The 25,437-nt window shown below is 52.5% G+C and overlaps 11 protein-coding genes across 11 annotated transcripts; 7 read left to right on the forward strand and 4 right to left on the reverse strand.

Moving 5' to 3' along the window:
- Window positions 1-336: 336 nt before the first annotated feature.
- On the reverse strand, window positions 337-1,232 carry MYCFIDRAFT_100007 (uncharacterized protein; the record flags this gene model as incomplete). The annotated part of the gene is made up of 3 exons (XM_007923602.1): window positions 337-778; window positions 831-945; window positions 998-1,232. Coding segments are annotated over 3 exons (792 nt in total), but the record flags the coding sequence as incomplete, so codon positions are not given.
- Window positions 1,233-2,642: 1,410 nt separating this feature from the next.
- On the forward strand, window positions 2,643-4,651 carry MYCFIDRAFT_86164 (uncharacterized protein). Its single transcript, XM_007922467.1, has 2 exons — window positions 2,643-3,031; window positions 3,086-4,651. Exons 1-2 carry the CDS (start codon window positions 2,784-2,786, stop codon window positions 4,383-4,385), a joined length of 1,548 nt encoding a protein of 515 aa, XP_007920658.1. The 5' UTR covers window positions 2,643-2,783; the 3' UTR covers window positions 4,386-4,651.
- A 78-nt stretch (window positions 4,652-4,729) lies between these two features.
- Window positions 4,730-8,007, reverse strand: MYCFIDRAFT_206185 (glycoside hydrolase family 3 protein; the record flags this gene model as incomplete). Its single annotated transcript, XM_007923603.1, has 9 exons — window positions 4,730-4,809; window positions 4,841-4,856; window positions 4,885-6,236; window positions 6,266-7,471; window positions 7,501-7,566; window positions 7,757-7,782; window positions 7,834-7,881; window positions 7,940-7,956; window positions 7,995-8,007. 9 exons carry the CDS (start codon window positions 8,005-8,007, stop codon window positions 4,794-4,796), a joined length of 2,760 nt encoding a protein of 919 aa, XP_007921794.1. The 3' UTR covers window positions 4,730-4,793.
- A 409-nt stretch (window positions 8,008-8,416) lies between these two features.
- Window positions 8,417-9,813, forward strand: MYCFIDRAFT_185437 (uncharacterized protein; the record flags this gene model as incomplete). Its single annotated transcript, XM_007923604.1, has 2 exons — window positions 8,417-8,720; window positions 8,819-9,813. The coding sequence occupies 2 exons, from the start codon at window positions 8,417-8,419 to the stop codon at window positions 9,811-9,813; spliced, it is 1,299 nt and encodes a 432-aa protein (XP_007921795.1).
- A 1,457-nt stretch (window positions 9,814-11,270) lies between these two features.
- MYCFIDRAFT_170522 (uncharacterized protein) lies at window positions 11,271-12,025 on the reverse strand (the record flags this gene model as incomplete). The annotated part of the gene is made up of 8 exons (XM_007923605.1): window positions 11,271-11,311; window positions 11,350-11,423; window positions 11,460-11,622; window positions 11,647-11,654; window positions 11,687-11,721; window positions 11,761-11,815; window positions 11,853-11,962; window positions 12,008-12,025. The coding sequence occupies 8 exons, from the start codon at window positions 12,023-12,025 to the stop codon at window positions 11,271-11,273; spliced, it is 504 nt and encodes a 167-aa protein (XP_007921796.1).
- A 23-nt stretch (window positions 12,026-12,048) lies between these two features.
- MYCFIDRAFT_170523 (uncharacterized protein) lies at window positions 12,049-12,776 on the forward strand (the record flags this gene model as incomplete). The annotated part of the gene is made up of 4 exons (XM_007923606.1): window positions 12,049-12,067; window positions 12,110-12,681; window positions 12,710-12,734; window positions 12,760-12,776. 4 exons carry the CDS (start codon window positions 12,049-12,051, stop codon window positions 12,774-12,776), a joined length of 633 nt encoding a protein of 210 aa, XP_007921797.1.
- A 446-nt stretch (window positions 12,777-13,222) lies between these two features.
- On the reverse strand, window positions 13,223-16,226 carry MYCFIDRAFT_25877 (uncharacterized protein; the record flags this gene model as incomplete). The annotated part of the gene is made up of 3 exons (XM_007921528.1): window positions 13,223-13,371; window positions 13,425-15,853; window positions 15,922-16,226. The coding sequence occupies 3 exons, from the start codon at window positions 16,224-16,226 to the stop codon at window positions 13,223-13,225; spliced, it is 2,883 nt and encodes a 960-aa protein (XP_007919719.1).
- Window positions 16,227-16,615: 389 nt separating this feature from the next.
- Window positions 16,616-17,814, forward strand: MYCFIDRAFT_55492 (uncharacterized protein). The gene is made up of 7 exons (XM_007921965.1): window positions 16,616-16,680; window positions 16,785-16,822; window positions 16,880-16,975; window positions 17,029-17,092; window positions 17,150-17,237; window positions 17,297-17,422; window positions 17,487-17,814. Exons 1-7 carry the CDS (start codon window positions 16,640-16,642, stop codon window positions 17,499-17,501), a joined length of 468 nt encoding a protein of 155 aa, XP_007920156.1. The 5' UTR covers window positions 16,616-16,639; the 3' UTR covers window positions 17,502-17,814.
- Window positions 17,815-18,690: 876 nt separating this feature from the next.
- On the forward strand, window positions 18,691-19,306 carry MYCFIDRAFT_120089 (uncharacterized protein; the record flags this gene model as incomplete). The annotated part of the gene is made up of 2 exons (XM_007923607.2): window positions 18,691-18,832; window positions 18,879-19,306. Coding segments are annotated over 2 exons (570 nt in total), but the record flags the coding sequence as incomplete, so codon positions are not given.
- A 2,291-nt stretch (window positions 19,307-21,597) lies between these two features.
- Window positions 21,598-22,605, forward strand: MYCFIDRAFT_86169 (uncharacterized protein). Its single transcript, XM_007922468.1, has 2 exons — window positions 21,598-21,851; window positions 21,908-22,605. The coding sequence occupies exons 1-2, from the start codon at window positions 21,744-21,746 to the stop codon at window positions 22,343-22,345; spliced, it is 546 nt and encodes a 181-aa protein (XP_007920659.1). The 5' UTR covers window positions 21,598-21,743; the 3' UTR covers window positions 22,346-22,605.
- Window positions 22,606-22,866: 261 nt separating this feature from the next.
- On the forward strand, window positions 22,867-25,369 carry MYCFIDRAFT_48690 (uncharacterized protein). The gene is made up of 5 exons (XM_007921856.1): window positions 22,867-22,972; window positions 23,043-23,179; window positions 23,229-24,170; window positions 24,240-24,712; window positions 24,776-25,369. Exons 1-5 carry the CDS (start codon window positions 22,872-22,874, stop codon window positions 25,229-25,231), a joined length of 2,109 nt encoding a protein of 702 aa, XP_007920047.1. The 5' UTR covers window positions 22,867-22,871; the 3' UTR covers window positions 25,232-25,369.
- The last annotated feature ends 68 nt before the right edge of the window (window positions 25,370-25,437 follow it).

The raw sequence follows: 25,437 nt of genomic DNA on the forward strand, positions 1-25,437 counted from the left end.
GTGCCACTGCTGGTACTGAATTTCCCAGCCAAATCCTACCGATGATGATGTGGGCGCTTCGTGCTTCGTGCCATGAAGGCTTCGTTTCACAAGCCCAAATTCGCTCACCCTCCCTCCTTATACCTCGCTATCCCTGTGTCCTTCTCGTGTCATCTCAGCTATTTCACGCCGCTGAAGTCATTATCTCCCGAATTCTCGCCCCTCAACGCCTTTCACATGACGCAGCCTCCTTTCTCAAGTGGCGGTGGCCGGAATATTGTTTCCCGATGCAGATGTTGGCGTCTTCGCAGCCTCTCCGCTGTCACTCTTCTGATGCTGCTGTGGCCTGTCGTGGTTTGGAAGGCTGCCGTTGCGGACCCACAGGTCGATCAGCGGCTGCATTGGCTCTGTGTCGCGCTCTGGAAGCAGACCAAAGATGCGCCCCACATTGATGAAGTGCATGAAGCACGTGTTGAGGTCACGGTACGCCGATAGATGCCAGTAGTCCATCCAGTGTGACCAGTACAGGTGGGCGTAACATCGGAACATCTGCTTGTACATGTTCTTGATCTCCGTTTCAAACCGGTTGCTGAAGCCGGATGTCTTGCCAAGCCAGTGGTTCGGATCAGTGGCAGCCTGTGCTGGGTTTGGTAGTGGCGGCGCTTGCTGGAACGTTTGCGTGGGGAAGGTAGTCTCGTCCTGGATCTTGCCAGCGACCCACGTCTGAATATGCTTCATGTAGGTAGAGGCTGGGAGGTTGATTGGGTTGCGGCTAGTGTCAATCCAGGTGTAGGTAGTGCTAGTATACAATTAGTGGCTTGACATTGATTTGAGTCGTTCACAGCACTTACGCGCCAGCGGACATGCTTGGGCAAGACTTTTCATTGCACAGACAGATGCCCTTGCTACGGTCCTCGGTCTGCACAATCTTGATCATACCTGCCAAGAGGCGATTCTGCTCGACGACTGCACCCAATGTCAGTCTGGTCCATGATTTGAATGGTCGGTGGTGCCTTACTCTGATGTGCCATCCACTCGCCTTCCTCGATGAGCTGTGGCTTGGCGGCCAAGGTCATGAAGTTGCCCTTGACGATGAACCCGGAATACTCTTCGCGGAAGAAGAAAGGCGGCTTTCTGGCACCGGAATTGCTCTGGTGAGCCTGCTCATTGGCGTTCATGGTAGCGGATGATGCTGAGGGTGACGCTGGCACGGGCGAGATGTTTGGTGGGTAGAGCGAAGATGGGCTATTTGCGGATGGTGATGAAGTGTTCGTGCGGCTTGGTGGTTGGTTTGGGCGCTGTGGCTGCTGGCTTCTGCCCAAGTTGCGACTATTCAATTCATTGTCAGTCATCATCCGAATCGTGGTCTGCGAATAAGCAAGCATTGGAGGCCGCGGCGGTGATTGCGAAGTCCTGTGGCGATTGCGAGGCACGTACGGCCTCTGGATCCGCTCCAGGTGGTCCTGGAATCCTGGCATGGCTGGTTGGTGATGGCGTTGCATGGACGTCGACACCGTCGAGAAGCAATATATAGAAGGGAAAGCACAATAGAGCTCAAACCTCACTCGCCGCGCTCGGACTGCTGCCTGACCATTCTCACATTTCGAAGAGCTTTGAGACGCTCATTCACCCGCGACACTTCTATTTGGCAGGAGCGTGAAGTGAGCGCCGCAGACAATTGGCGGGCAGGTCCTTAGGCTGCATTCGAGTAGCCCAGCGGACGACGCCAAGAAGGCACTGGTCGAGCCATGCATCTCAAAATCTGAGATGACGAGGAGCAATGCATGCTTGGAGCATCGTAAAGAGCAGTAGCCACAGTGCTGGAAGAGACAAGCTGGCAATGGCAATAGCTGTGTTGCAACGTCGTGCTGGTAGGACGGATGAGGATTCGAGCATTGGCGAGGGCAAGTGAGTCTGCCTTTCGAAGGTTGGAGGAAGTGTCCAAGTCATGAGGGGCTTTGACAAGTATCTTGAACGTCCATCCGTAGTCCTCGGCAGCCATGCAGACAGAGCATGCGGCATGTCGAGCAGATCCGATCCGGGTTGGGGGGCCAGGGAAGCAACGAGGGCAACATTACCTTCCTTTGCGTAGCACCTGCCGTTGATTGCATCCAAGCACTGCTTCCAACCTCTCCGCAGTCCAAGCGATGTCGTCCAAAAAGAGGCCGCGGCGGAGGGAGCGAATAATGTCGGAAAGGAGCAGCGGTCAGGTCAGACCGGAGACGTCGTGCTTGCTTGCTCCGCACCATGCACGTCTCCAAACTTCGTCCAACGCTCGCCGACTTGCCAGAAAGGAAAGCTTATCTTACTCACAGATTGTTCATCCAGGACGACATGTTCGCAGCCTGGCTGATGTAATGTCGGGAGGGCGTCGCTGGTGGCCGGGGGGAATGCAAAATAAGGAACGAAAGATTGCACAACGTCTCGCACTGTCGTGTGATGAAAGGAGGCTCTGGCTCTGCGCTGAAGTTGATCAAGGGCTCAGCGTCAAACCCCGGCGAGTTTCATCTGCAGCTTCATCCCGGCTCGCCCCGCCCCGCCCCGCCCCGCCCCGCTGAGTCGCGACTTCCCTTTGCGAAAACGCGCGGCGCGGCGAGGCCTGTGAAGCGCGAGAAGTGAAGCCGACCTCACTATTGCGAGTCGCATTTCGATTCACCGCACATCAAGTAAGCACACCGATTTGAGTCTTCGGCTCCTATTACTACTACATCGGATAACAACGCTGGCCAAACCTGACACGACCGCATCTGAACGCGCATTGGACACGAAAAACAGGCCTGGTGTGGCCGCGCATCGTTCACATCATGTCCGCAGAGCAGTCGCCGGCGGCAGAGCGCTTTGGAGATGAAGACGAAGTACTAGGAAAAGACGGCACAACTGGCGCGACCGGCGACATGAACGACGACGACGATGACGACGATGTGCAGACGTCGCGGCGAAAAGTGCCAGCGGTGCAGCCAGTCGGAAGCGACGATGATGAGGGCGGTGATGACTTGTTCGGCGACAACGACGGGCACGGTGATGCTGGAGATGGGCCAGGGGAGAAGCCTATGTAGGCCGCAGCGGATCCAGCGTACAGGATGGCTCAGCTAACGTGAAGGTATAGACGCGGTCTGGATGATGAGGAGCTCGATTCCGGCGACGACGAAGGCAGACAAGATCGACAGACCCAGGAAGAGGCGCAGGAGCAGTATGAGGAGCGCGAAATGCTTTCAATGGACATGGAAGTCGCACGGCAGCCTGTACCAGAGCCTAGCGATGGCGAGATGTACCTGCTCAAGGTGCCGGAATTCATGTCCATTGAGCCTGAAGCCTGGCAGAATACCACATTCCAGCCGCCAAAGACCGATCATCACTCGAGAAAGCCAGCATCTGCCACCTTCTCAGCTTTCAACACCGCAATGACCACCATCCGATGGCGGCATTCCCCCTCAGACCCGTCGATCCTCCAGTCAAATGCACGCATAAACCGCTGGTCTGATGGATCGATTACGCTGCAGCTAGCATCTGATCCTGCTACACAGTACGAGATTGATGGTAATCCTCTGGCACCGCCCCAGAGAAATCCCATCAAACCGACTCCAACGAGCGTCACGGGAGGTACCAAAGGCGGCAGACAAGGACAACCGCTGGACGAGAAGTACGACCCTAAAAAGGACGCTTTCACATACCTTGTTGCGCCGGTGCAAGAGGCAGAGGCGCTTCGAGTGACACACAAAATTACCGCTGGCTTGTCTATCAAGCAGACTGAGAATGTCAAAGATGATGCCATTGAGCGACTGCAAGCTGCGCTCGCCTCAGCAGCGAACGCAACCAAAGTCGCAGGCGCTACCGGTCAGCTCGAGGCTACAGAGGTGGATCCAGAACTACAGCGTCTCGAAGCGGAGAAGGCAGAGAAGCAAGCCTTGCGTGACAGAAAGCGACGCGAGAACGCTCAAGAGCGCGAGCGATTACGAACAGACAGAGCCCTCGGTCGTGCTGGTCTGTCTTCTGGTCGATATGGTGGCCTCAATGTTGGCATGCTCGAAGATGACGAGGAAGGCGGCATCGATCGTGGCCGACCATCAGCCGGCAAACCTCGCGCTAAGCCGCGAAGAAGGAGGAATAGCGAGTATAGTGACGACGAAGATTTCGGTCGTAAGCGCTTCACAAGAGAAGACAGCTACGACCAAGAAGATGACTTCGTGGCGCCCAGTGACGAAGAGGAAGTGGTCGAGGATGACGAGGATCCAGATGATGGCATTGTTGAACAAGCGAGAGAAAAGCGAAGACCCGCGCCAGCACTATCGGCGGAGAACAGCGGTCTGGGCGATGATGCAGATGCCGACGGCGAGATTGATGATGACATTCCGCAGCAGCAAAGAACCAAGAGACGTCGTGTCGTGGACGATGATGACGAAGAGTAAACGCATCGAATTTGCATAGCGATGGTTGGCATTGGCGAGGAGTTGGCTGTAATATACATACATCGCGAGCCCGAGCTGAAAACGCTCCGAGAATACCACCAAAAGTCCCAGCGTTACCTTGGAGCCGCGTGGAACATTTCGCTCATTGAAGGCACATCGTGACCGAGCTCAAGGGCCGGAGGGAAAAGATCTTTTCGCACTTGAGCGCGCTTTTACTGCATGCATTACGACTACTGAACGAAACGACTTACTGATGGTGGGATTCGATCACCAATCGCCTACACTCTGTATGCCCTTCGACTTGGCCACAAGCATACTCACTCGAAAAGGATTCTACGAGTTGTAAGTCTTGCCGCAGCTCGAATTAGCCAACTGCATTTGACGCTCCGCTCGCGACCTACAACAATATTACTGACAACGAGATCTAATGTCTACATTTCCGCCTAGATGAGCACTCATGCCAGGGTAAAACTGTCGGTAAGCAGTATGTCCGCGACACTCTTTGCTACCATAATCCCATATTTCCCATTTTGGAGCATCCACTGCTGCTCCTCAACATCCCAAATGCTTAGATCCCTTCTTCGCAGCGGGAAACGGTAGCTTGCTGACTGTCCTGGCTTGATCCACTTCTTATCGAAGCCTCTCAGTTGCTTCTCCACTCCGCTGTTGGGGATGTTGATATATAACTGCGCAACTTCGGCTGCTGCGACTGAGCCGGTATTTTCGACAGTGATCGTGACGTTAGCAAGGATGTCATAGAGCGAGGCCAATCCACCCTCTGGTGGCGGCGTCGTGGCTGATGCGTCCGGAGGAGAGAGACTGTGAGACATGCCAGGTGCGAGAGACGTGCTCAAGTTCGAATAGCTAAAGGTCGTATACGTCAAGCCATAGCCGAAAGCGTACCTCGGGGCGATGTTGTTCTTCAGGAAATGCCGGTAGTCAATGTAGATGCCCTCAGAGAAATTGCTTTGAGAGTATTGAGGATCCTGGGGGGTCGGTAGTGTGGGATTCAGGAGAGCCCCATAGTCGGACTCGTTATGCGCAACAGTGTATGGCAGGCGGCCAGACGGAGACTGTCGGCCATAGAGAATCTCTGTAAGCGCCTCGCCAGAAGCTTGGCCAGGCAAGTGGGCAAATATAACGGCGGTCACATTGGCGTGATCTATCCATCGATCGACCAGGCGAATTCCAGCGTTGTGGATTATGACGATCGTGCCGCTGCATTGGTCGGCAACGTTGGTGACCAAGGTGTCGCTCCATTCATCGGCCAGCGTTGTCCTGTCCGCCGACTCCGAAGACTGCGAATTGATCAGGACAAGACACGGGCCACTGGCATCAACCACTGTCGGATTTTGAGAGGTAAAGTCTGTGTGTAGCGTGGTTCCATCAACTGCAGCTTGCCGTAGCAAAGAGTCGTACGGTGCAAAGGTGATGGTGGGCGTTTGACCTCCTGATCCGCCTCCAGTCTTTAACGTTCCATTGAAAGCCACCTCCGGGATGCTAATGTCAGCAGGCGCGACCGCCGCGGCCAAAAGCAATGCTTGAAGATAGGTGAAATCTTCGCCATTCGTGTACTTCAATGTATTCTCCAGCGACACTGCATACAGACTGGCATCGGGCACCGAAGTGTTGATGCCGCCGATCGCGTCGTATCCGAAGACAGACATGGACTTTGGTTTCTTTAGGGGCAATGCGCCATCGATGTTCTTCACAAGGACATGAGAATCGACGGCAGCTTGGAAGGCTATCTGGGCTGACCCAGCATCACGGGCATCGGTGTCATTATGAGAATCCATGCCCGGGCTGCTCAGAGGAGCGAAGCGGTGCCACGCTGAAGCATTGATTAGCGCACTATGTAGCAAATAAATTGAATTCCAAACTTACCTGCCAGGATGCGAGTAGCCATATCATCGAGTCTAGTGCTATTCATCGATCCATTCTTGACTGCCGTGGCAAGCTGGTTATTTCCCCAGTAGAGATCGCTCGGCATTACCATATCAAGGCCTGCTTCAGCGCTTGCAATGCCCGTGTGCTGTCCATACCAGTCGCAAAGTGTGAACCCTTGGAATCCGAGCTCCGTCTTGAGTAGACCATTCAAGATCTTGCTATTTTGACATGCGTATGAATTGTTGACTCTGTTATAGCTTCCCATCACAGAGCCTACGCCAGCATATACTGCGTCGTAGAAGGGGAACAGGTACAATTCGTGGATTGTCTTATCGTCGATGTTTGAGGATACTGAGTTGTTGAGATTGATACCGATTGGAGCCAAGAAGCCTTGCAGAAAAGGATTGCGATTGGTCTCTTGCTCGTTACCAATAAAATGCTTTACGCAAGCAACGACAGACTGCTGGAGTCCTCGCACTGCCGGGTCAACGAGCTGGCCAGCGAGATAAGGATCGTTTGTGAAGCCTTCCCAATTCCTCCCGCCTTTGGCCACTCGACCGAGAGGCCCTACTACTGGGCCCAAAGCGACATTGACGCCTTTAGCTTTGAACTCCTTGCCCATTTGGTATGCTCTTTGGTAGGCAAGACCACGATCCCAGGTTGCACCAATGGAAATCTGGGCTGGGAATCCACTGACGTTCTCCGCTGTCCGCACGCCGGTGGGACCATCATTCAGGCAGATGCCTGGAAATCCCATTCTCTCGACCGAACCCGTAAAGCCAGAGCATTTTCGATTGTCCTTTGCTGGAATGGTGACGTTGTTTTTCTCCTCGTTGCTCATGGCTGCTACCATGGCTTTGGCTTGAGCGTAGGCATTGGCCCAGAGACCGTCCCCTTTACCTTCCGGCGACGGATATACAGGTGGCGAATGGCCATATGAATAGTAGTGCTCTGGATCAGTCAATTTCTGTGGATCTACTCCAGGTTGCGACAAGGCTGCGATGATTGCTTGTTGAGTGTTATTCGCTTCCCCAGCCAGATATTGTGCTGCGAGGTCGACCAGGTTGGCTGGGACAACTCCAGTGTTATTGATTACACTTGCGATTGCATCGGTGGAGGCAAGCTGGGCAAATGCAGATGCTGAGCATAGCGCCAGCGTTCCCAACGCCCGTTTGCGGACCATGACGTGTAGAATAGTGCTGCAAAAGTGGAAGCAGCTTATTATTACGTGCGGTCGTCGTTAGACGGGGCATAGAAGCGGGCAGCGTGGAAGATGAAGGTGTTGCATGTCGTGCTCGTATTCGTGTGCATTTTATTGCTAGCAGTAATGGGAAGGAAAGGGCAGACTAGAGCACTATACTTAGAGCCGCGGCGTACGCTGTTACGCTAGCCCTATTGTATCTATAGATTACAATAGATATCTACTAGGCCGTCGAGCGGAAAATATCGGTCCCACATCGGTAGCGCCCCAAGAGCCGCGGCACGCCGGCAACCAACCAAGTGCCATCGGCTACCACCAGCAACAGAGTCTACTAACCTATAGATAGTGTATACGCTCCACAATACACCATACACCCTGATTAAGCGAGATGGCGGAAGGGGGTAATCCCTGAAAACGGGATCTCACTGATCAAGGCTAGCGTACTATCTAAAGGAATTATCCGCACCTTCAAAAAGTTCAGGTCTAACGTTTTCAAGCTAGCTGCCTTTTCCGGGGATTACCCCCGTCCGCCATCTCGCTTAATCAGGGTGTATATACGACTCTTTTGGGCGAGCTCTCAGCAGCTATAACCCGCCAAGCTACTTAATATTACTCGGATATTCTAGTATTCGGGAATCGGGCATAGCCGATGTATATACACTGGTATACACTAGTGTATCATACAGTGTACATGGTCCGGATCTTGAGGAGGCTGTAAACCCACATCCCTAGCTACCACTTGGGGTAAGAAGTCCGTGGAGCACGTGAAAGTGGGGCATAACTATACCATGAGCTACTGCCACGAGGTCAACGTCTACCGGAGCTTGGGTCTCGTATCCGTATCTCAGCCGAGCATGTCTTGTGCCTTTTGGCAGCAGCAGCAGTAATCCCAAGAGTACACTCTATACTGCCGCTCGACCTAGGCATCCCACCTATACCGGCTATGTTCTCACAGTTCACACTACCCTCGCTGCCGCCGCTGCCGTCGTGGGGTCAGCTCAGCGGCGGGATCAAACTCCCCAAGGCCGACATCCACGACGTCGAGGAGCGAGCCGAGAAAAGAGCTCGCACGCTGAAGCACCTGCTCAAGGCGAATCACATTAATTACAGCATCATCTACAACAACCTCCGCTTCCACAACCACACCCCCCATATCCTCGGCTCAGCCTACATCTTTGGCGCCGATCACGATGAGCTGACACACATCTATGAGGCGGAAAGCAAGCATCTAGAGCCATGGCAAGACAGTCCGGGAGAGATCGCTTTGCACGACTGGCGAGACTTCTTGGGAAAGAGAGAGTATGTGTGCTCGTGCTGGGAGTTAGTTGCGAACAACGGCTTACAGCCTGTGATAGATACCAACGGGCCTTCATTGATTTCTTTGAAGATCAGCTCGTCCAACATGGCTACGACTGGCATGCCCTCTTGAATCACTTCCTGCTTTCCGGGAAAGAGCCTCTCATCAATAACCTGATCGCTGGCCTCGCACATCCACTCATCCACTTGGGCTATGCAGAAGAGCTCTCATCCCGTACAGTGGCAGTTGAAGCTCTGGGGCTTGCCGCTTGTTTCTACAACGACTGGCACGTCTTCCTTGACAACCCGAAATACACCAAGCCGGCCCCAAACCCCACAGACTCGCTCTTCGGCATTTTGGAGCGGGTTCGCAATGACACCAGATTCAACAATTTATCCGATCATCTCGGCAGCGACAATATAGATAAAATACTTGGCAATGAGGAGCTGGCGGCCGCAGCTTTAGAGTACTGGAATTCCTGGGATCTGAAGAAGCCAACTGAGCAATTCGCCGAGTCGCAGAAGCTCGCGGTCGCGCTTGTAGTGGCGGCCGAAGAACCTTCCAACGACAAGGGGTATGACTTCTTTGGAGTTCACCTCTTGACCAGCTCGCACGCTGTACGAACTCTCCTGCCAACTCTGCCTAACAAACACCATATCTCTCTCGTCCGACAATGGTGGCTCTTCACATTGCTGGTGTACATTGCACAGTTGAGACCCAAGATCAACATCGACAATATCAAGCTGGTGGAGCTGGAGGGCCGCGATTGGCAGTTCGTCACCGAGAAAGCTCTCAAGAGCAAATGGCGCACAGATGCCCATTTTGTCAAGGCGTTGCGATGTATGCATGAGGCAAGCAAGACATGGGGTGATGCCAACCAGTTCTACCTCAAGTCCGCTGTCAAGATGGCGCAAGAATTCAGAGGCTGGGGTGGTTTTGGCCCAAACCAGCTAGAGGAAGAAGCAGATGTCCAAAATATTGCCGCTCGAAACCACAGGCGGTTCTCTGGGCAAGGCGAGGGATTGTACGAGTACGATGCATGAAAACAAGACACGCCACAGAATGTACATTATTACGACGAATGAGTGAATGATGCAGCCAAGATTGACGAATTGTTGCGGGCCAGGTGGGGCAAAAGTGCCATTGAGTGAAGTTGAAATTCTGAAACAACTTGCTATTGTCGCAACAACAGTGCTATTCTCGAACAATGTTATTCAGCCGACAATGCATTCATCAAGATTGATTTGTATTTACTCGAGACACGTCCGGCTCTTTCTGAGTCGATTCGCGTCCAAGACATTTGCCAGCACAACATCTTCAGTCCGCGCGAACACGACTCTCAGACCTGAGCTTTTGGCGAACAAGCGTAACATCTTATGAGCAACAAACCCGACCAGATTGCCAGCGACATGGACATCATGGCCGATTGCGCCACGCCAATCGATTGGCCCGTCCTGACTCCGTCTGCACCCCCTCGCCACCATGAAACCGTCAGATCTAGCTACATCTCCTACGCTACGGCACCGGCAGTCACACCACTGGCATTTTTGAGACCTTCAAAGCAGCAGACAGCATCGCGCGGCACTGGGACCACGCAAGCATGCAAGACAAAAGCTGGCAAAGCCTACTCCATCAAACCAGCAGTGCCACTGCTCCCCGAGCCTGCCTTCAAGAGTGTCGCCAAATTGTCGAAAGAAGCAGAAGACGATGACATTCCGTCCGATTATCATGGCCCACCCATCGGCTACTCCATCAAGTGCGTACACCACAAGTCACTCGTCGCCGGTCTCGGATCTGTCACCACCTATGGCAATGTCCAGGCACCAAGACCTGTCTATGCGTTGCAATGCAACGTTGAGAACTGCTTAGTCTGCAAGTCTCGCCACGTAAGTTCAATAAATGCCCTGTTGGTGTGGGAGATTACTAAGTGTTCGCTAGATTCAGAAAACGCGTGCAGCTATGGCAACTGCGATCTCAACTTCTACCATGCCAGGCCAGCCTCACTCCAACAGCGGAACTTCGACGTGGCCAGCTCCCATCACGCCAAATTCCAAGCAAGGCCAGCGTTACGCGTGGGATGAGCGATTGCAACCAGTTCCTGCGCATTTCCCACCAACGAGGGTCGTGGAGCGCAAGATGAGTGAGGAGAATGGTCTGGAGGTATATGGTGGCTGCAAGAATGTCGTCAGTGTCAAGAGAAGCCCACCAATGGTCTCGGTAGCGGCGCTTGAGAAGGGCATCTGTTAGAAAGCGAGAAGGAGAAAATCCTCCCCGGTGGTTGGATGTGCATAAGAACGTGAATGACTGACTCATCGAAGTCGAAACGACCATAGCAACGAAATCAAATCCGTTGTTACTTAATGGCTCTTCAGCGTGGAGTTGAATTGTGTTTGAGCGTTGTGGGCAATCCACAGCCTCCCACTCACCCCGACGGAATATCATTGATGCTAAGGACAAATAGCAAGCGGCCGAATGTATAGCCCCTTCCTAGATTGCAGAGTCAACCGTGCTTGATGCCCGGCAGGTGATCGTACGCCACAGCTCACATGCCTTTGCTCACTCTTCAAGATCAGGCTTACTATGGTATTGCTGCGAAATAGAAGCATAGGTCCTGGTCATCCCTGCTGAGGAAACCAAGTGTAAGTGATGTGATCTGGTGACGACAATTCATGTCTCTCTGAACTACAACTCATCAATCCGATCAGTAATACATCTCCATAGAGAAACCCATACAGATGGGATTTCCAGGTAGGAGCTGGAAATCAAAATTGAAGACCCAAGGAGAGGTGGCTTTTTAAGTCCACTCTGCAAGGTCATAGCAGCTATGGTAACGGTAAGAGATCTGGTTTCAGCTCAGCATTCATGTTCTTCTGAACGAAAAGGACTCCATGCCAAGTCAATCCTGCATCGGCTCACACCGTCACCACTTCAAAGTCTTTCGGTGAAATCAGCTTGGCAATGGAGTTGAGTGCACATATAGATTAGGTCACGTTGGGAGAGAAAACCAAGAGCGTTCTTGAGGTGGCTAGAAGCTTGGACGTGTCGCTGAAGCATCAATCACATGCCAATCCGGTCGTCCAACTGGCTTTTCCTATTGTCGAGTAGAATCGGCACGAAGCACGCCGGCGATTCTGGATTTGGCAAACAAGAGAGATATATCAGACCGTAAATTCTCAACGACGACTTGTTCCTCTGCGATGAGCATCAAGGTTCCAGATTGTATACTTCATGAAGCACATGTAAAAGCATTTTCATCACCTGACACTGATTGCTCGTGAATGCTCGAGTCCTGTGAATGTGGACTTGTATTCACTTACGAGACTTTAGCATGTGATGTAGGTCTACTACAAGGTGACTCGCAATTCAACCTGCGACTTCTACACTCCAAACCATGGCGAACACCACCAAGCATCGCCTCTCGCAGCATTATAGCACCGCATACTGCAATCACCACCTCCAGCACGACCAACCCTCGCCACACCTACACCATGTCCCACTCTCTCAAGAAGAAAGGCGACTCTCACAAGTCGAGCCACCCCAAAGGCACCACGGCGAAGCAGTACAACGTAAATCGTCGCCTATACCCATACCCAGACCCTGAAGATGACAAGTTCGCCTCGGGAACCATTCGAGTCCACTCCATCGAGGGACTCAACCCAAGAGAGCGGATTCTGGAGAGCTGGACCCGCTGCAGAAAGCCCAAGGGCAGGCTCGATGGGACTTGTGTATCAGGTCACGCAGGGTATTATGTGCGACTCCAGAACGGTGAGCTGAAGGCAGCGATCAAGCTGTACGGCGCGACCTGTGAGCACGATGGCCAGGGCGGAGTTGGAGACGAGGAAGAAGGCGGGAAGAAAGAAGGAGGAGAGGGAGATGGAGAGAAGAAGGAAGGAGCTGCTGGTACTGGGGCCGTGGCTGCAGGCATGGTGGCATCTTGAGTGGCCGGGATGGGATGGGATAAAATGTCACCTGGAAATAATGCTTCAGAGTCGCTGCGCTTGTGTGATCGGAGGATAGGGTATACCTGTACGCGTACGGCTCAGTCCGCTTGTCGCTTCTCTTTGATTCGCCAGAACGGAAGCCACGCTAGCTGGCGGTTCCCGGTTCCCCAGTCCACCAGCTTCACCCGGTATGAGCAGTACACACAGCCTTGGATTGGCAGGAGAGGAGCCTGACCAACAACGACATGATGATATGCGGCCAGGTTGCCTTCGAAATTTGGACTTCTCGATCGATTCTCCTGCATATCTAGGTGCTCTCCTCTTCGACGCCCCGTGCCTTCGTCCCACGATTCCCAACTTCTTGCAGCTCATGCTCCGAGCAGCGGCCGTTCTGTAGACCTTGCTCATCATGCTTTCTTTTCCACTCTCGGCGCCGGACGCCATGCTGTCTAGTAGCCACACAAGCTCGCCCAATAAGTCAAATCCATCATGTCCTATTCATTGGCAAATCTCAGGCCAATTCTCCGATTTTGTTCAAACCTTTGAGGGATCCCAGCGACAAGGCTAGGCCTTGTGATCTGCTTCGTATCCGCATGAAACCTGTGACAGGCCCATTCTCGCCCTCTTTCTCGACACTCAAATTTGCGAGAGCGTCCTCGCCTGCAGAAGAAGTTAGCATTGCAATGCACGTGAGAAGATACTTTTCGTCTTACCGAACACAGATCGCGCGTAGAGATTGGCGCTCAAGAACTGGCATTCTCCCTCTAGACTGGCCTCTGGCGTCAAACAGCTCATGTTTGTTACTTTCATCAAGGCTTGCAGGAACTCCCGAAGACCTTTGCCGGCCGGCATCTTGGTGTTGATGTTAACCTTGTTCTCCCACTCAAACTCGGTCCACATGGTCCGGAACTGTGTCTCTGTACATTGTGCTGGCTGGATGTAGTCCATGATATCGACGTGAACATCATTCAGGATGACCACGTTGCTCTCCGTGGAGGAAGGTCCGTCATAAACAACATTTCCAAAAATTACTCCTGTGTCGGTTGACGATACTTTGATCGTTGCTTGCACGTTCAAAAAGTCGAGCCCTGGAAGGTTCTGCGTCGTAGGTCTCTCCACAACCTTCAGGTCTCCTAGCGTAGCGAACTCGACCGATAAGTTCTGAAGCGTTTCTCTTGTCTGATTGACCAAAAGCACGTCCAAGATGATGTCAAATTGATGCACCTGTACGTAGGCCTCCGCGTAGACCGGATCGGAGAAGCCAGTCAGCTGAACAACGCGATTCAGCTTACTGGAAAGGTCTTCAGTGGTGGCGTCACCACCTGTTGCCTTCTCGAGATCGATCTCGGCTTCGTCACCCCCATCCTGGTTCTTTGGCTTGAGCTGACGGATTGTCACCACGTCATCGATTTGAATGGCATTCTTAGCTTGCAAAAGCGCTTCCTTGGCCGCGCGCTTCTTCTCTTCGACTTGGACCATGTCGCGGAAAGCCTTTCGGGTATCGTTAAGAAATGCGACTTCCAGGTCCTTCTTTTGTTGAAACTCAGCCAAAGAGCGCACGCAGGACATGATACGATCGACAGAGTCTTCGTCAATGGGCGCCTTGACAAATTGTGACTGGCCAGCACGGATGATCGAGATCATGATCAGCATGGCTTCGGCGCGGAGAGCATTCACACGCGCTTGGTCGACTGAAATTTCCGAAAAGCGCATCACGAGCTTGGTCAATGTAGATGAGAGCACGGTGGCGAGGAAGTAGTCACCGTCCAGAATCAGCTGACGCAAAGGCGGCTTCTGTGCAGCCTTGACAGCATCAAGCTTCGCTTTAGCCGAAGCTGTGCTGGTAAGTGCGCTTTCCGTAGCGTATGTGCCATCTGCGAGCACTTTTCGCGAACCGGTGGGTGCTGCAGGCTTCGCGTGACCATTGACTTGGTCGTTGGGCTCCGCTTCGCCATCAGGCTGCTCTTCAAGCAGTCGTGCCTCAGATGCAACAATGGGAATCTCACCCAAGCTGGCTCGAATTCGCTTCCATGCCTCTTTGATATCATTCTGTTCCAAAGAGTACTCTCCGACGATCCACAAGCTTCCTCTGTAGACTTTGCCGGCACGCACTTCGCTGAGGGTGGACACCAGCCTCTCAACGATCGAGCTGCGCATCTTGGGAAACTTCTCAACCACCTCTTTGACGAATGAGATGACATCCACCGCTGAGGCGTTGTTGAAGTCCGAGATGAAGTCCATGAGCAATCCAACCACGCTCTGCGCAATCTCGGAGAACTTGATAGCGCACTGATGTATGGAGTGGATGAGCAGCGACCTGTATTCGTTGTTCTTCTCATATTGCTCGTCAACAGTCTTGGAAAGCTCTTTTTTGAGCAGCATGACGACTTCCTCCACGTTCTTGCTCGAGACCATGTCCATTGCCAGCTCAAGAGCCTTTCTCCGCACGTCAAGATCCGGGCTCGAAAGTACACGTAGGATTTCCATCGTAAGGTCGTCGAGAATGCCCTCGTTGGCCTTTCGTAGCGAGTTCACTTTTTCGAGCACAATGAGCTTGACGTTGTTGTCCGGCTCCTTGATGGCCAATTCAATGAATTTGCCGGCAGCAGCCTTGACTGCAACTGGGTTGCTTGTCAGTGCTGTGAGAGATGAAGCGGCCTCGTAGACAACGGTCGAGTCCTTGGCTTCTAGAAGATCGAAGATGAGGCGCAAGTATCGAGCCTTGTTATGCTGGTTTTGTACAGCATCTTTCCTGATGAACTCGAGCTCGACCAGCTGAAGCAGCTCGCTTGAGTTGGGAATGCCTTCGAACACACCACTCAAGTACTCGAGAGCCTTTTCATGGCTGATGCTGAGGAGTGCTGCGAAAGCATTGCGCTTGCAGGTGTTGTCACTTTCAGATTCCAAGAAGTTTTGAATGAGCTCTGGAGCATCTGGCATGAGAGCTTCAGAGTGTTGGTAGATGGAAGCGATGGCGAATACGGCATTCTTGCGCACGTATGAATGACGGTGCTCGAGGCAGGAGCGTGCAGGGGCGAGGAGCGGTTCAATGAGCTCGGGCTCTCGCAGCTTGCAGAGGAATCGGAGGGTGTTGCCGCGGATGTACTCGTTCGGATGTTGCAGGTCCATACGAATACCGTTACTGCGGAAGATCAGCACACCAACACCTTCACGGACTCGGTATTATGCAGCGCCAACGAATGTCCTTACCAGACCAGAATCATCTCCTGCTTGAGCTTTCCGCTGGCATCGAGCTTGGGGCATATCTCGTAATACAGATATAACAGCTTCTTTAGCGGCTTGCTCTTGCTCGGCATAACGAATCGAATGATGTGCATTAGCAAGCCAGGCATCGGGTCGCCATTGAGCATGATCGTCAATATGCGCTTCATCGTTTCCTGTTTCATCTCATCGCTTCCCTTCTCCAGCTGGTTCTTGAGGTCTTGCTGCGACGGCTGGTCCGCAGCATTGTCCAGGTGGACTAAGCTGTACGAATGCTCCAGAAAGGTCGCCATCTTGGACGAGTATTGCACGCAAACCCAATATGTGTCTATTCGAGGCGAGTCCTCCTCGCTGGCAATGTTCTAGTGCGCCAACCCTGGCCAAATTGTCCGTGCCTTCCAGTCAGGAGCTTTCGTAGGTTTTCTGAGCCCAGACTGAAGAATTGCCGATGCAGAATTGAAAGTCACGGCTGAGGAGGACCGTCGTGTGTGAGAGAGATCGCGGGATCAGATTTGGAGGTGGAGGTGGTGCTCTGCTCTGCTCTCCTGCTCCTGGACCGACTTCAAACGTGGTCTCTCACAAGCCGGACCCTGTTCCGCCATTTGATGCTTGGCTTGGCATTTCGCAGCCCTGCCGAGCCTGCGCCTGCACCTACGAACGTCGATCTCTCTTGATCTCTGGACCATCCTTCTCTGTGACCATCAAAATGAGCGAGAAGACGCCCGAACCATTCTACGTTCGCTACTAGTAAGTGCTGACAGCCCTGACCTGTTCTTGGCCTTCTCGCAAGCAGATTGTTGCAGGCCAAGTAGCGCAGGAAATCTACGAGACCTCATCTGACCGTGATACAGCTCTGGACACTCCGGTAGATTCGGCCATGAGTTCTTGGGTATATCTTCGTCTCACATGCTGTATTGCGCTGTCGTCTGACACGAGAGTTCTGCAGAATTCGACTTCAGAGTGGTAGGCGACGGCCGTTCCGCTCTCGCACGATATGCAAACAACTCCAACTATCGGAATGATTCCCTCATTCGAAAAGAGAGTATGCGACTCGACCAATTATTTTAACGAGAATGGGACACTAACATGCGACAGTGTGCGTAAGCTCACTCATGGTGGACGAGATTAAGCGCATCATCAAAGATAGTGAGATTTTGAAGTCAGTACCGCAGCGAATATTGTCAACACTGCATAGAGGGGGCTAACATGGCAACAGGGAGGATGATACAAAGTGGCCGCAAAAGAACAAGGATGGCAGACAGGAGCTGGAGATTCGCATGGGAGGCGAGCACATTTCCTTCGAGGTGAGACTTTGCTTGAGTGAGAATTGAATGATCTCGCTGACTTGAGCGCGCTGTGTCAGACCGCAAAAATTGGCTCCCTGGTCGACGTCAACGAATCCGAGGATCCAGAGGGCTTGCGGGTGTTCTACTACCTCGTGCAAGACTTGAAAGCTCTGGTCTTCTCGTTGATCTCACTTCACTTCAAAGTATGTCTACGGCTCGTCGTTTTGCTTTGATTACACAGCACATTACTGACTGCATCGTTTGTAGATCAAGCCTATCTAGGTGGCCGCTGCCAGATCTGGAAATTATACAACATTGTCCAGTTCGTTCGCATCAAGACCTTGCTACCGAATGTGGCCTGAAGGAGTCCACGCCGCTGGACCCGCCGAGAATAGCCGACCGAATGGCTCGCAGGCGCATGGTGAAAGGTCGTAATGAAGTCACTCCCATAGAGACATTGGTACAATGAGAGATGAAGTCGATGATACCAATGGAAGATCCGCTGTTGTCGAATGGTGGGTATCCGCCCTGCGATCTCGGCGCAGGAATGTTACAGAGACATGCAACAAGCACTTCAACTGAGGCTCTCAAAATTAGAACTGCACAGCGGAGCACTTTTCAGTTCGGGTGATTGCAGAGTAGACGGCTCAGAACATTCTTCTCAAGCGTTCTTGTGGTGTCTCGGCAGCACGTGTCCATGTTCTTCTCCAGAGTCAAAGAGCTCGGCTGTGTTGCTGCGTTTTGACGGGGCCAGTCACTGCACGTCATCCAGACCGTCGACAGGCCGTCTCCCATCTCGAACCACTTACACCATTGACAACAACATCATCTTTCGCACACTCTTCTCGGGCGCAGTCTTTGATGCGGTTGCATGTGCGAATGGGCTTCCTTCCTTGTACATTGTAATGACCTTTAAAATCACTTCCGTGAGCCCAAACTCTAGCCACGCTTCCATATCCTTGCGCGCAACCGTCACGCGAGTGCCCTAAGAATGCCGACACCCAGCGAAGACACTATTATCGATTCGACAGTTGTATCATTCGACGAAGAATTACGGCGATGCCCACCCGAGGAGGCTAGAGAACGACGCACGCAAAGGCAGGAGCAGCTCGTAGAAAGAACGGACCTCTCTTCCGCTGGAGCGGATCGTAGCGAAGAACAGCGCGAGAACCTAGCGCGACCTGAACAAATACCTTCTCCAAACGATGCGCCGCAGTCAGACGCAAGACGCAGTGTGAATGATCGATTGCAGCCTCCCAGGCCGAACACAAAGGTCAACGAAGTAGATGATGCAGGCATTCTACCAGAACCACCATCGCCCACGGTTGGCTCGCCCGATGCGCCTTCTGAGAGCGATGTCAGGCTAGCACAGAGCATGTCATCAACAGCAATATCGTCGGAAAGCAATGCGTCGCCATCACCACTATATTTGCATTATGCCGAGCTGGACCGTGAGAGATATCTTGGGCTCAATTCGACTACATCTTATCTGCGACCTGGCAGTAAATTTCGCGGTACTCAGCAAAGTGATAGGCAGGTTTATGATGTTCAGGTCGAGCTGAAAGATGTGGACATGGAGGAGAGCAGACTCTGTGGATACCTGAGAATACAAGGTAAGACACTGCATTCGCTTGTTGATGCGGAGCTGACAGACCGCAGGCCTCACGGACGACCACCCTACCCTCACCACGTTCTTCGAAGGCGAGATAATAGGACCTCGATATCTCTTCCGTACATCTCACCCAACGTGGGGCTCCTCAGAAAAGGTCGACCTTCAACATTGGGCCCGATTCCCTGCATGGCGACCGCTAGCCAAGAGTGCGAGTAAGAACTCGCTGTTCACGCTTAAGAATCCATGGGAGAAAGAGCACTTGTTCATGCGATGGAAGGAGTATTTCCTTGTCCCAGACCACAGGGTAAAACAGATCAGTGGCGCTAGCTTCGAAGGTTTCTACTACATTTGCTTTGACCAAAGATCTGGAGGTGTAAGCGGCATATACTTCCACAGCAAGAGCGAGAAATATCAACAGCTGGAGTTGCGATGGGTGGACGACGGTGGCAGAGTACCTGCAGTGGAGTTCCGATGAAGGGAATCGTGAATTTGCAGTATATGGGCCGGGAAGTGAAGGATAGTCATTCTTTCATGCTTGTGATAGCGTTGTGGCGTTCTGGGATAGCATAGGAAGGGGATATATCGGCAAAGCTGTAATTCACAGTATCACCTGTACGCGTACAGGTGAGTCCTCTTGTCGCTTTTCTAGCATGAGTGCGGCAGTCAATACAGCATGCAAGCCGTGTTAAGGCTGGCTGGCCCACACGGTACGCATCGACGCATGCCACCGCGTGGATACATACACTGTACATTCTCTTGCAAACGTCGGGTGGCTAGCGATCGACAGGTTCTTCAACGCGCATGCAGTGGTGCCGTGCGTCGGTCTTTGTCGTTCGCATGATTCTCCATACGAAGCAGCGTGTTCCTGCATTATTGGCCATTTGGTTGAAGCAGGACTCAAACCTGTTCGACTTCGACCGTTGCGACATCCGGCTGGAAGGAGAGTTTGCCCGACATCGATCCGAAAGTTCAATCCCGTGCCTTCGTCTGCACTTCACTCCTCGGTTCCCTGATCTGCTTTCATTATTTCGTATTCTTCTCTCGTATCTGCACATCAGACTCCAAGGACCATTGCGAATGGCCAGCGCACTTGCGTGGTATTTCAAGATACTGCAGAAAGCAGTCCTCGCTCGTCGGAACTTCGGCCACGTTCCCAGCAGAATACCTAGCAATGACCTCAATGTGGAGGAGTCTGACGACGACTCTGCGATCGCGTCTCCTGGCTTGACCGGCAGTGATGAATGAGCAGCAGAGACCCAGGGTTAACGGTCTCGTTATCTGCAAAACCGGGTTGTTCACACAGCTAATCGACTGACTCGGTATTGGTGCGACAGCACTGTTCAATACCGTCATGTCGACAAATCATCCAGTTGCTCAGACCACTAGAATGGCCATAGCTTCTTCTTGTTGAGTGCAGTCGAAAGAAAGAAGCACAAAAGAGCTATCCTAAGCTCAACGTAAGTCTGACGCTTTGGGTCTCACCAAGATGAACGCTTCCGTATTCTCATGTCGACGCGGCCTCAACCATGATTATACCACGCCTTTCATGTGTACGACCTCGCGTTCAACGCCTGTTGAAAGCATCGGCCGCTTCTCGTGCGACATGAAACACTGAAGTGCGGCTCGGACTTCTAGCCTCAAGAGTGATCTCATGGGGTGACCACAAGTTGGCCTTCTGTAGAAAGACCACGTCCGCACAGGCCGCGTAAGGCTGTTCTTTCACGTCCTCGGCGGTGCCACCGCCGCTGCTAGACCCGCCGACCCAGTTCAGCCTCGCGACCACATACGCTGCCCTCCCATAGACAGAAAGTGCATGAGAGGCACCTTGTCACTCTGCCATAATGCTTACTGTGGATCAAAGATCGTGGTTCTCTCTTTAAAGAGACCTTCATTCTTGGAAGCTTGGGCTCCACCCGACAGTGCCGGCTTTGACGATCACGTAATCAGCACGCCTACTACACTCGCAACGACTTGGTCGGGAAACAGCAGTATTCCAGCACCAACTGGCACTCCTGGTACCACTCCGGCGTACACAAGCGTTCCATCTGGCACTGTTCCTGCAACTTCCACTTCGGCCACAGCCTGCCAGACTTCCCTTTCCGGAGCTTACCAAACTCCTCACCTGATCACGTGGATCGCAAAGGACTTGTGAAGCAGCATTATTAGTGTAGGTTGTGGTGCCTTGTACAAGTCGCATGCTCAAACATGCGTGTGTTGCCACTTCCGACCATGTGGGAACATGCCTGGTTCAGCAATAATAATAATGCGAAGAGGGCAATGAAATGATCGACTCTTAGGAGCACGAAAGCTCGTATTGACAAGCACGCCAATTGCTGAGGCCACTATGTCTGTCATGTCCGGCATGATGATGTGTCTGTCTGAGGGCCAGCGGGCGTTGTCGTGATGAGATGCAGTCGCAGATGCAGAAGCATGCACGACGGCGACCAGCCAAGATGAAGCCAAGATGACCTGGGCAAAGTCAGAAATTGCGCGTGGACAGCGCTGCTATTTCCAGCGTTCAAAGACGCGCTACTAGAGCTTCGAGGCTGTAATAAGCAGCTATACCAGCTTTGCACACGGTGTAGTTGCATGCACAAGGCAATGTCACGTATGGTGAACAGTGTGGAAGAAGGCGAAAACACACTACTGCTTGTTGCTATGAAACCCATGTCGGAGTCTTGGAAATTTGGCGCGGCCGTCTCTAGACATTTAGATTGACGCGCTGGCCCAAGCGCCTTCCACCCTGCTTCCATTCATTTGCCAATACCAATATAAAGCGTCCTCGCCTCACCCTCGCTCACTCTCGCGCGCAACGGCCACTGCCCCTTACCGCACACCTCAGTCGTTATCAATTCTTGCTGTCGCTACATACAACCACATTTCCATTTTCCATTTACCACACTTCGCTCAACATGCGTTACGCCGGTCTTGCCGTCGCGCCATTCGTGGTCGCTGCCTTCGCGCAATCCGAGTCCTCGTCGACTGCCTCGCCCACCGTATCGACATACACTTACAGCAACGTCAGTCGTCGCGAACGCCGTCGCCTCTTCCTAGCCAAGTGCTAATCGCCTTACAGACCATGACCAACTTCCTCTCCCTCACCAACTCTGACGGCGTTGTCACTGGCATGCCAACCCTCAGCCATGGCCCACAACCTGCCGCCGAGACCTCTCAGCCAGCCGTCGCTATCGTGCCAGCCGGCCTTTCTCCAGGCATCACCACTTTGGGAATCAACATCGGAAACTCCACTTCGCGCAGCTCTTTCGTGGTCTCCATTGGCTCGAGCACAACCGTCATCATCGGTGGAGCTCCAACTGGCCTGTCCATCACCACCGGCTCTAGCGCAGCTATCGTAACCGGCACTGCTTCTGGTTCAAGCTCGAAGAACACTGCCTCGGGCACCTCCACCAAATCTGCTTCCGCCGCGACCTCCTCCGCCGCCGCGAACTCCAACCTCAAGATTGCCTCTGGTGCCGTTTTCGGTCTCGGTGCTCTTTTCGTTGGCCTTTTGTAGAGATGGGAAAAGTACAAGAGGGATGACCCAGCCTCAGCTTTGAGGCATTCGAGCTCAGGCGCAATGCTGCTGTCGAGCGGTCATGAAGAGTCGAAATTTGGAAGCTTTCTAGTTTGATCATATTTCGAGGCGCATGGACAGCGGAATCGGTTTATCACGATACTATACCCCCAGCAACATGATTGAGCATGATTGTACATGCACTAATTTATCTATACGAAGATAGGCATGAAATGAAAGCACAACAGTCTACACACGAGACTCCTCTTCCAAGTAGAATCCGCGGTGATTCAAGTGCCATCGAGCTGTTGCCCAAGGCATGATTGGAACTGACTTGTAACCTCACAATGCTTTGCCAAAGTACCTACATGATGATGCCCTGTCGCCTGCGCAACAATCTGAGTCGCGCTAATGCAAGGGACCACTTTCCCCACCACACACTCCACTCGTCGGCAGCTCCCAAGAGCGAGACTGATCTGCCATACCATACTAACGACATCGAGATCAATTTTGCGCACTGTCAAAGATGCTCGAAAACGCCATAGTCGATGACACGCTCAAGCAATATTTGGCAGATGACCCTCCAACCATAGTGCCTTTGGCCATCAAACCACACTTCGAAGCCTTGTAGGTTGCAGGCCCAGACAACTCGGAAACGTCCACTCATCAAGCTTGACCGCCTGCTCACTCCATCTAGGTCCAAGCAGGAAAAGACCTATGCGCATTACATTTCCCGAGCCGCGTTTGCTGGCACCAGAGTGAACCTGCGCCAAGTGTCGCCGGAGTCAGAAGCCATCTACGATTTCGTGCTCGCTCTCCACAAGAAATGCAGTGGTAAGTATTGATGTACATATTCAACTGAACGCCACTCATCAGGTCTCAGGCAACTGGAAGCAGCTCCAGACAGAAGCCAACTTATCCGACAACGAGTTGAAGGACTTCCTGAATTATGTTGCGCAGTTCCTGGGCAACACGGGCAACTTCAAGTCTTTTGGCGATTCCAAGTTCATTCCGCGTATCAAGAATGACAAGCTGGAAGCCCTGGCCAAGACCTCTGATGAGGCTCATGGACTGTACAAGCGATTCAAAGGAGACCTCTACGAATCCTCTTCGATCGCCGCGATGCACCTTGGTTATCCAGATCAAGGCCATATCTCAACGTACTATCCAGATTCGCCTAGTATCACAACTGAAGAGATCGCCATTGTTAGCGACTTCTTCAAGGATATGGGACTGATGCCTGAAAACACCAGATTGCAGAAGAAATCGGATGGTAGCTTCGACCTGAAGATTGCTTCCGCCGTAGCCGATCCTGCACGTCGTGACTTGAAAGAATCAGAATGGACACTATCGAGTGGACCACTCAAAGGAACGAAAGTCAGATTGGCTTTCGGCGATCACGCAGCAGAGATGGGCAAGATCGCTCGCAATCTTGCCGAAGCCAAAAAGTATGCGCTGAACAAGCAGGAAGACCTGATGCAAGGCGAATACGTAGCCAGCTTCCACGACGGCTCGATGTTCGCTCATCTGGACTCACAGCGACACTGGATCAAAGACAAAGGTCCCATGGTGGAGTGCAACATCGGTTTCATCGAGACTTACAGAGATCCGCATGGTATCCGTGGCGAGTGGGAGGGCTTTGCCGCCATGGTCAACAAGGAGAGAACGAAGGCATTCGGAAAGCTTGTCGAATCGGCTCCTGCTCAGATTCCCAAGCTGCCATGGGCTGCGGAATTTGAGAAGGACAAATTCCTCTCACCTGATTTCACATCGCTTGAAGTACTGACTTTCGCCGGCTCAGGAATTCCTGCCGGGATCAATGTAAGTGGAGTTGCATACTATTGCATAATCTTACTTGGCTGACCTTCCCTTCCGATTCCAAACTACGACTCAGTGAGACAGACAGAAGGATTCAAGAATGTTTCGCTCGGAAATGTTCTCAGCGCCAGCGCACCCAAAGAGCCCACACCATTTATACGAGAGGAGGACCAGGATGTATGGGACAAATACAAAGACGAAGCCTTCGAGGTTCAAGTCGGACTTCATGAGTTGCTTGGCCATGGGTGCGGCAAGCTTCTCCAGGAGACGTCACCAGGCAAGTACAACTTCGATGTGAAGAATCCTCCTCAGAATCCTGTCACCGGCAAGCCGGTAGATTCCTGGTACAAGCCTGGTGAGACTTGGGGAACTGTGTTTGGAGGCATGGGCCCTTCTTACGAAGAATGCCGTGCTGAAAGCGTTGCAATGAGCTTGTGCCCTGACTACAGCATCTTGCAAATCTTCGGATTCGGTGACGGCAAGGAAGATATCAATGGTGTGGCTGGAGATGTCCTTTTTGTCTGCTATCTCCAGATGGCTCGCGCTGGAGTGAGTTGATTAAGTGCCTGGCTCCTCATTCCTGAGACATGTTCGCTGACAGATAAAACACAGGTCGCTGCACTGCAGTTCTGGGATCCGAATGCACGGAAATGGGGACAGGCTCATATGCAAGCACGTTTCGCCATCCTGCAGGTCTTCCTAGAGGCTGGAAAGGAGTTCTGTGAGCTACGCTCTACGAAAGACGATCTATCAGATCTCACCATCTTCCTGGATCGAACCAAGATCGAATCTCACGGCCGTCCGGTTGTCAACAAGTTCTTGCAGAAGCTGCAAGTGTTCAAAGCGACTGCTGACTTCACTGCGGGCAAGAAGCTATACGATACCTACACCAATGTGGACGAATGGTACGCTACAAAGCTGCGGCCAGAAGTAATTCGACAGGCAAAGCCGAGAAAGGTCTTCGTGCAAGCCAACACATTCCTGGAAGGCGACAACGTGGTCTTGAAGGAGTACGAAGCTACGCCAGCAGGTATGATCCAGAGCTTCGTGGACCGAGACTACATCTAGATGGCGCAGAGCAGTACACACGCCGTTGATGGCCAATTGGTGCGAGACAGGACTTGGTGAGTGGTGCGCAAAAGTATGCCAGGTAGCATTTGTGACCGTTGAGTACGTACTTAAATTCAGTACTGTCGACGGCTTTCCATATCGATCTCACCTCTTGCTGCTTGCCCCATAAGACTAAGAGAGTCGATCGCAGCATCCAATCGAGC

The sequence above is a fragment of the Pseudocercospora fijiensis genome (assembly GCF_000340215.1).
Source record: "Pseudocercospora fijiensis CIRAD86 unplaced genomic scaffold MYCFIscaffold_1, whole genome shotgun sequence".
Lineage (NCBI taxonomy): Eukaryota > Fungi > Ascomycota > Dothideomycetes > Mycosphaerellales > Mycosphaerellaceae > Pseudocercospora > Pseudocercospora fijiensis.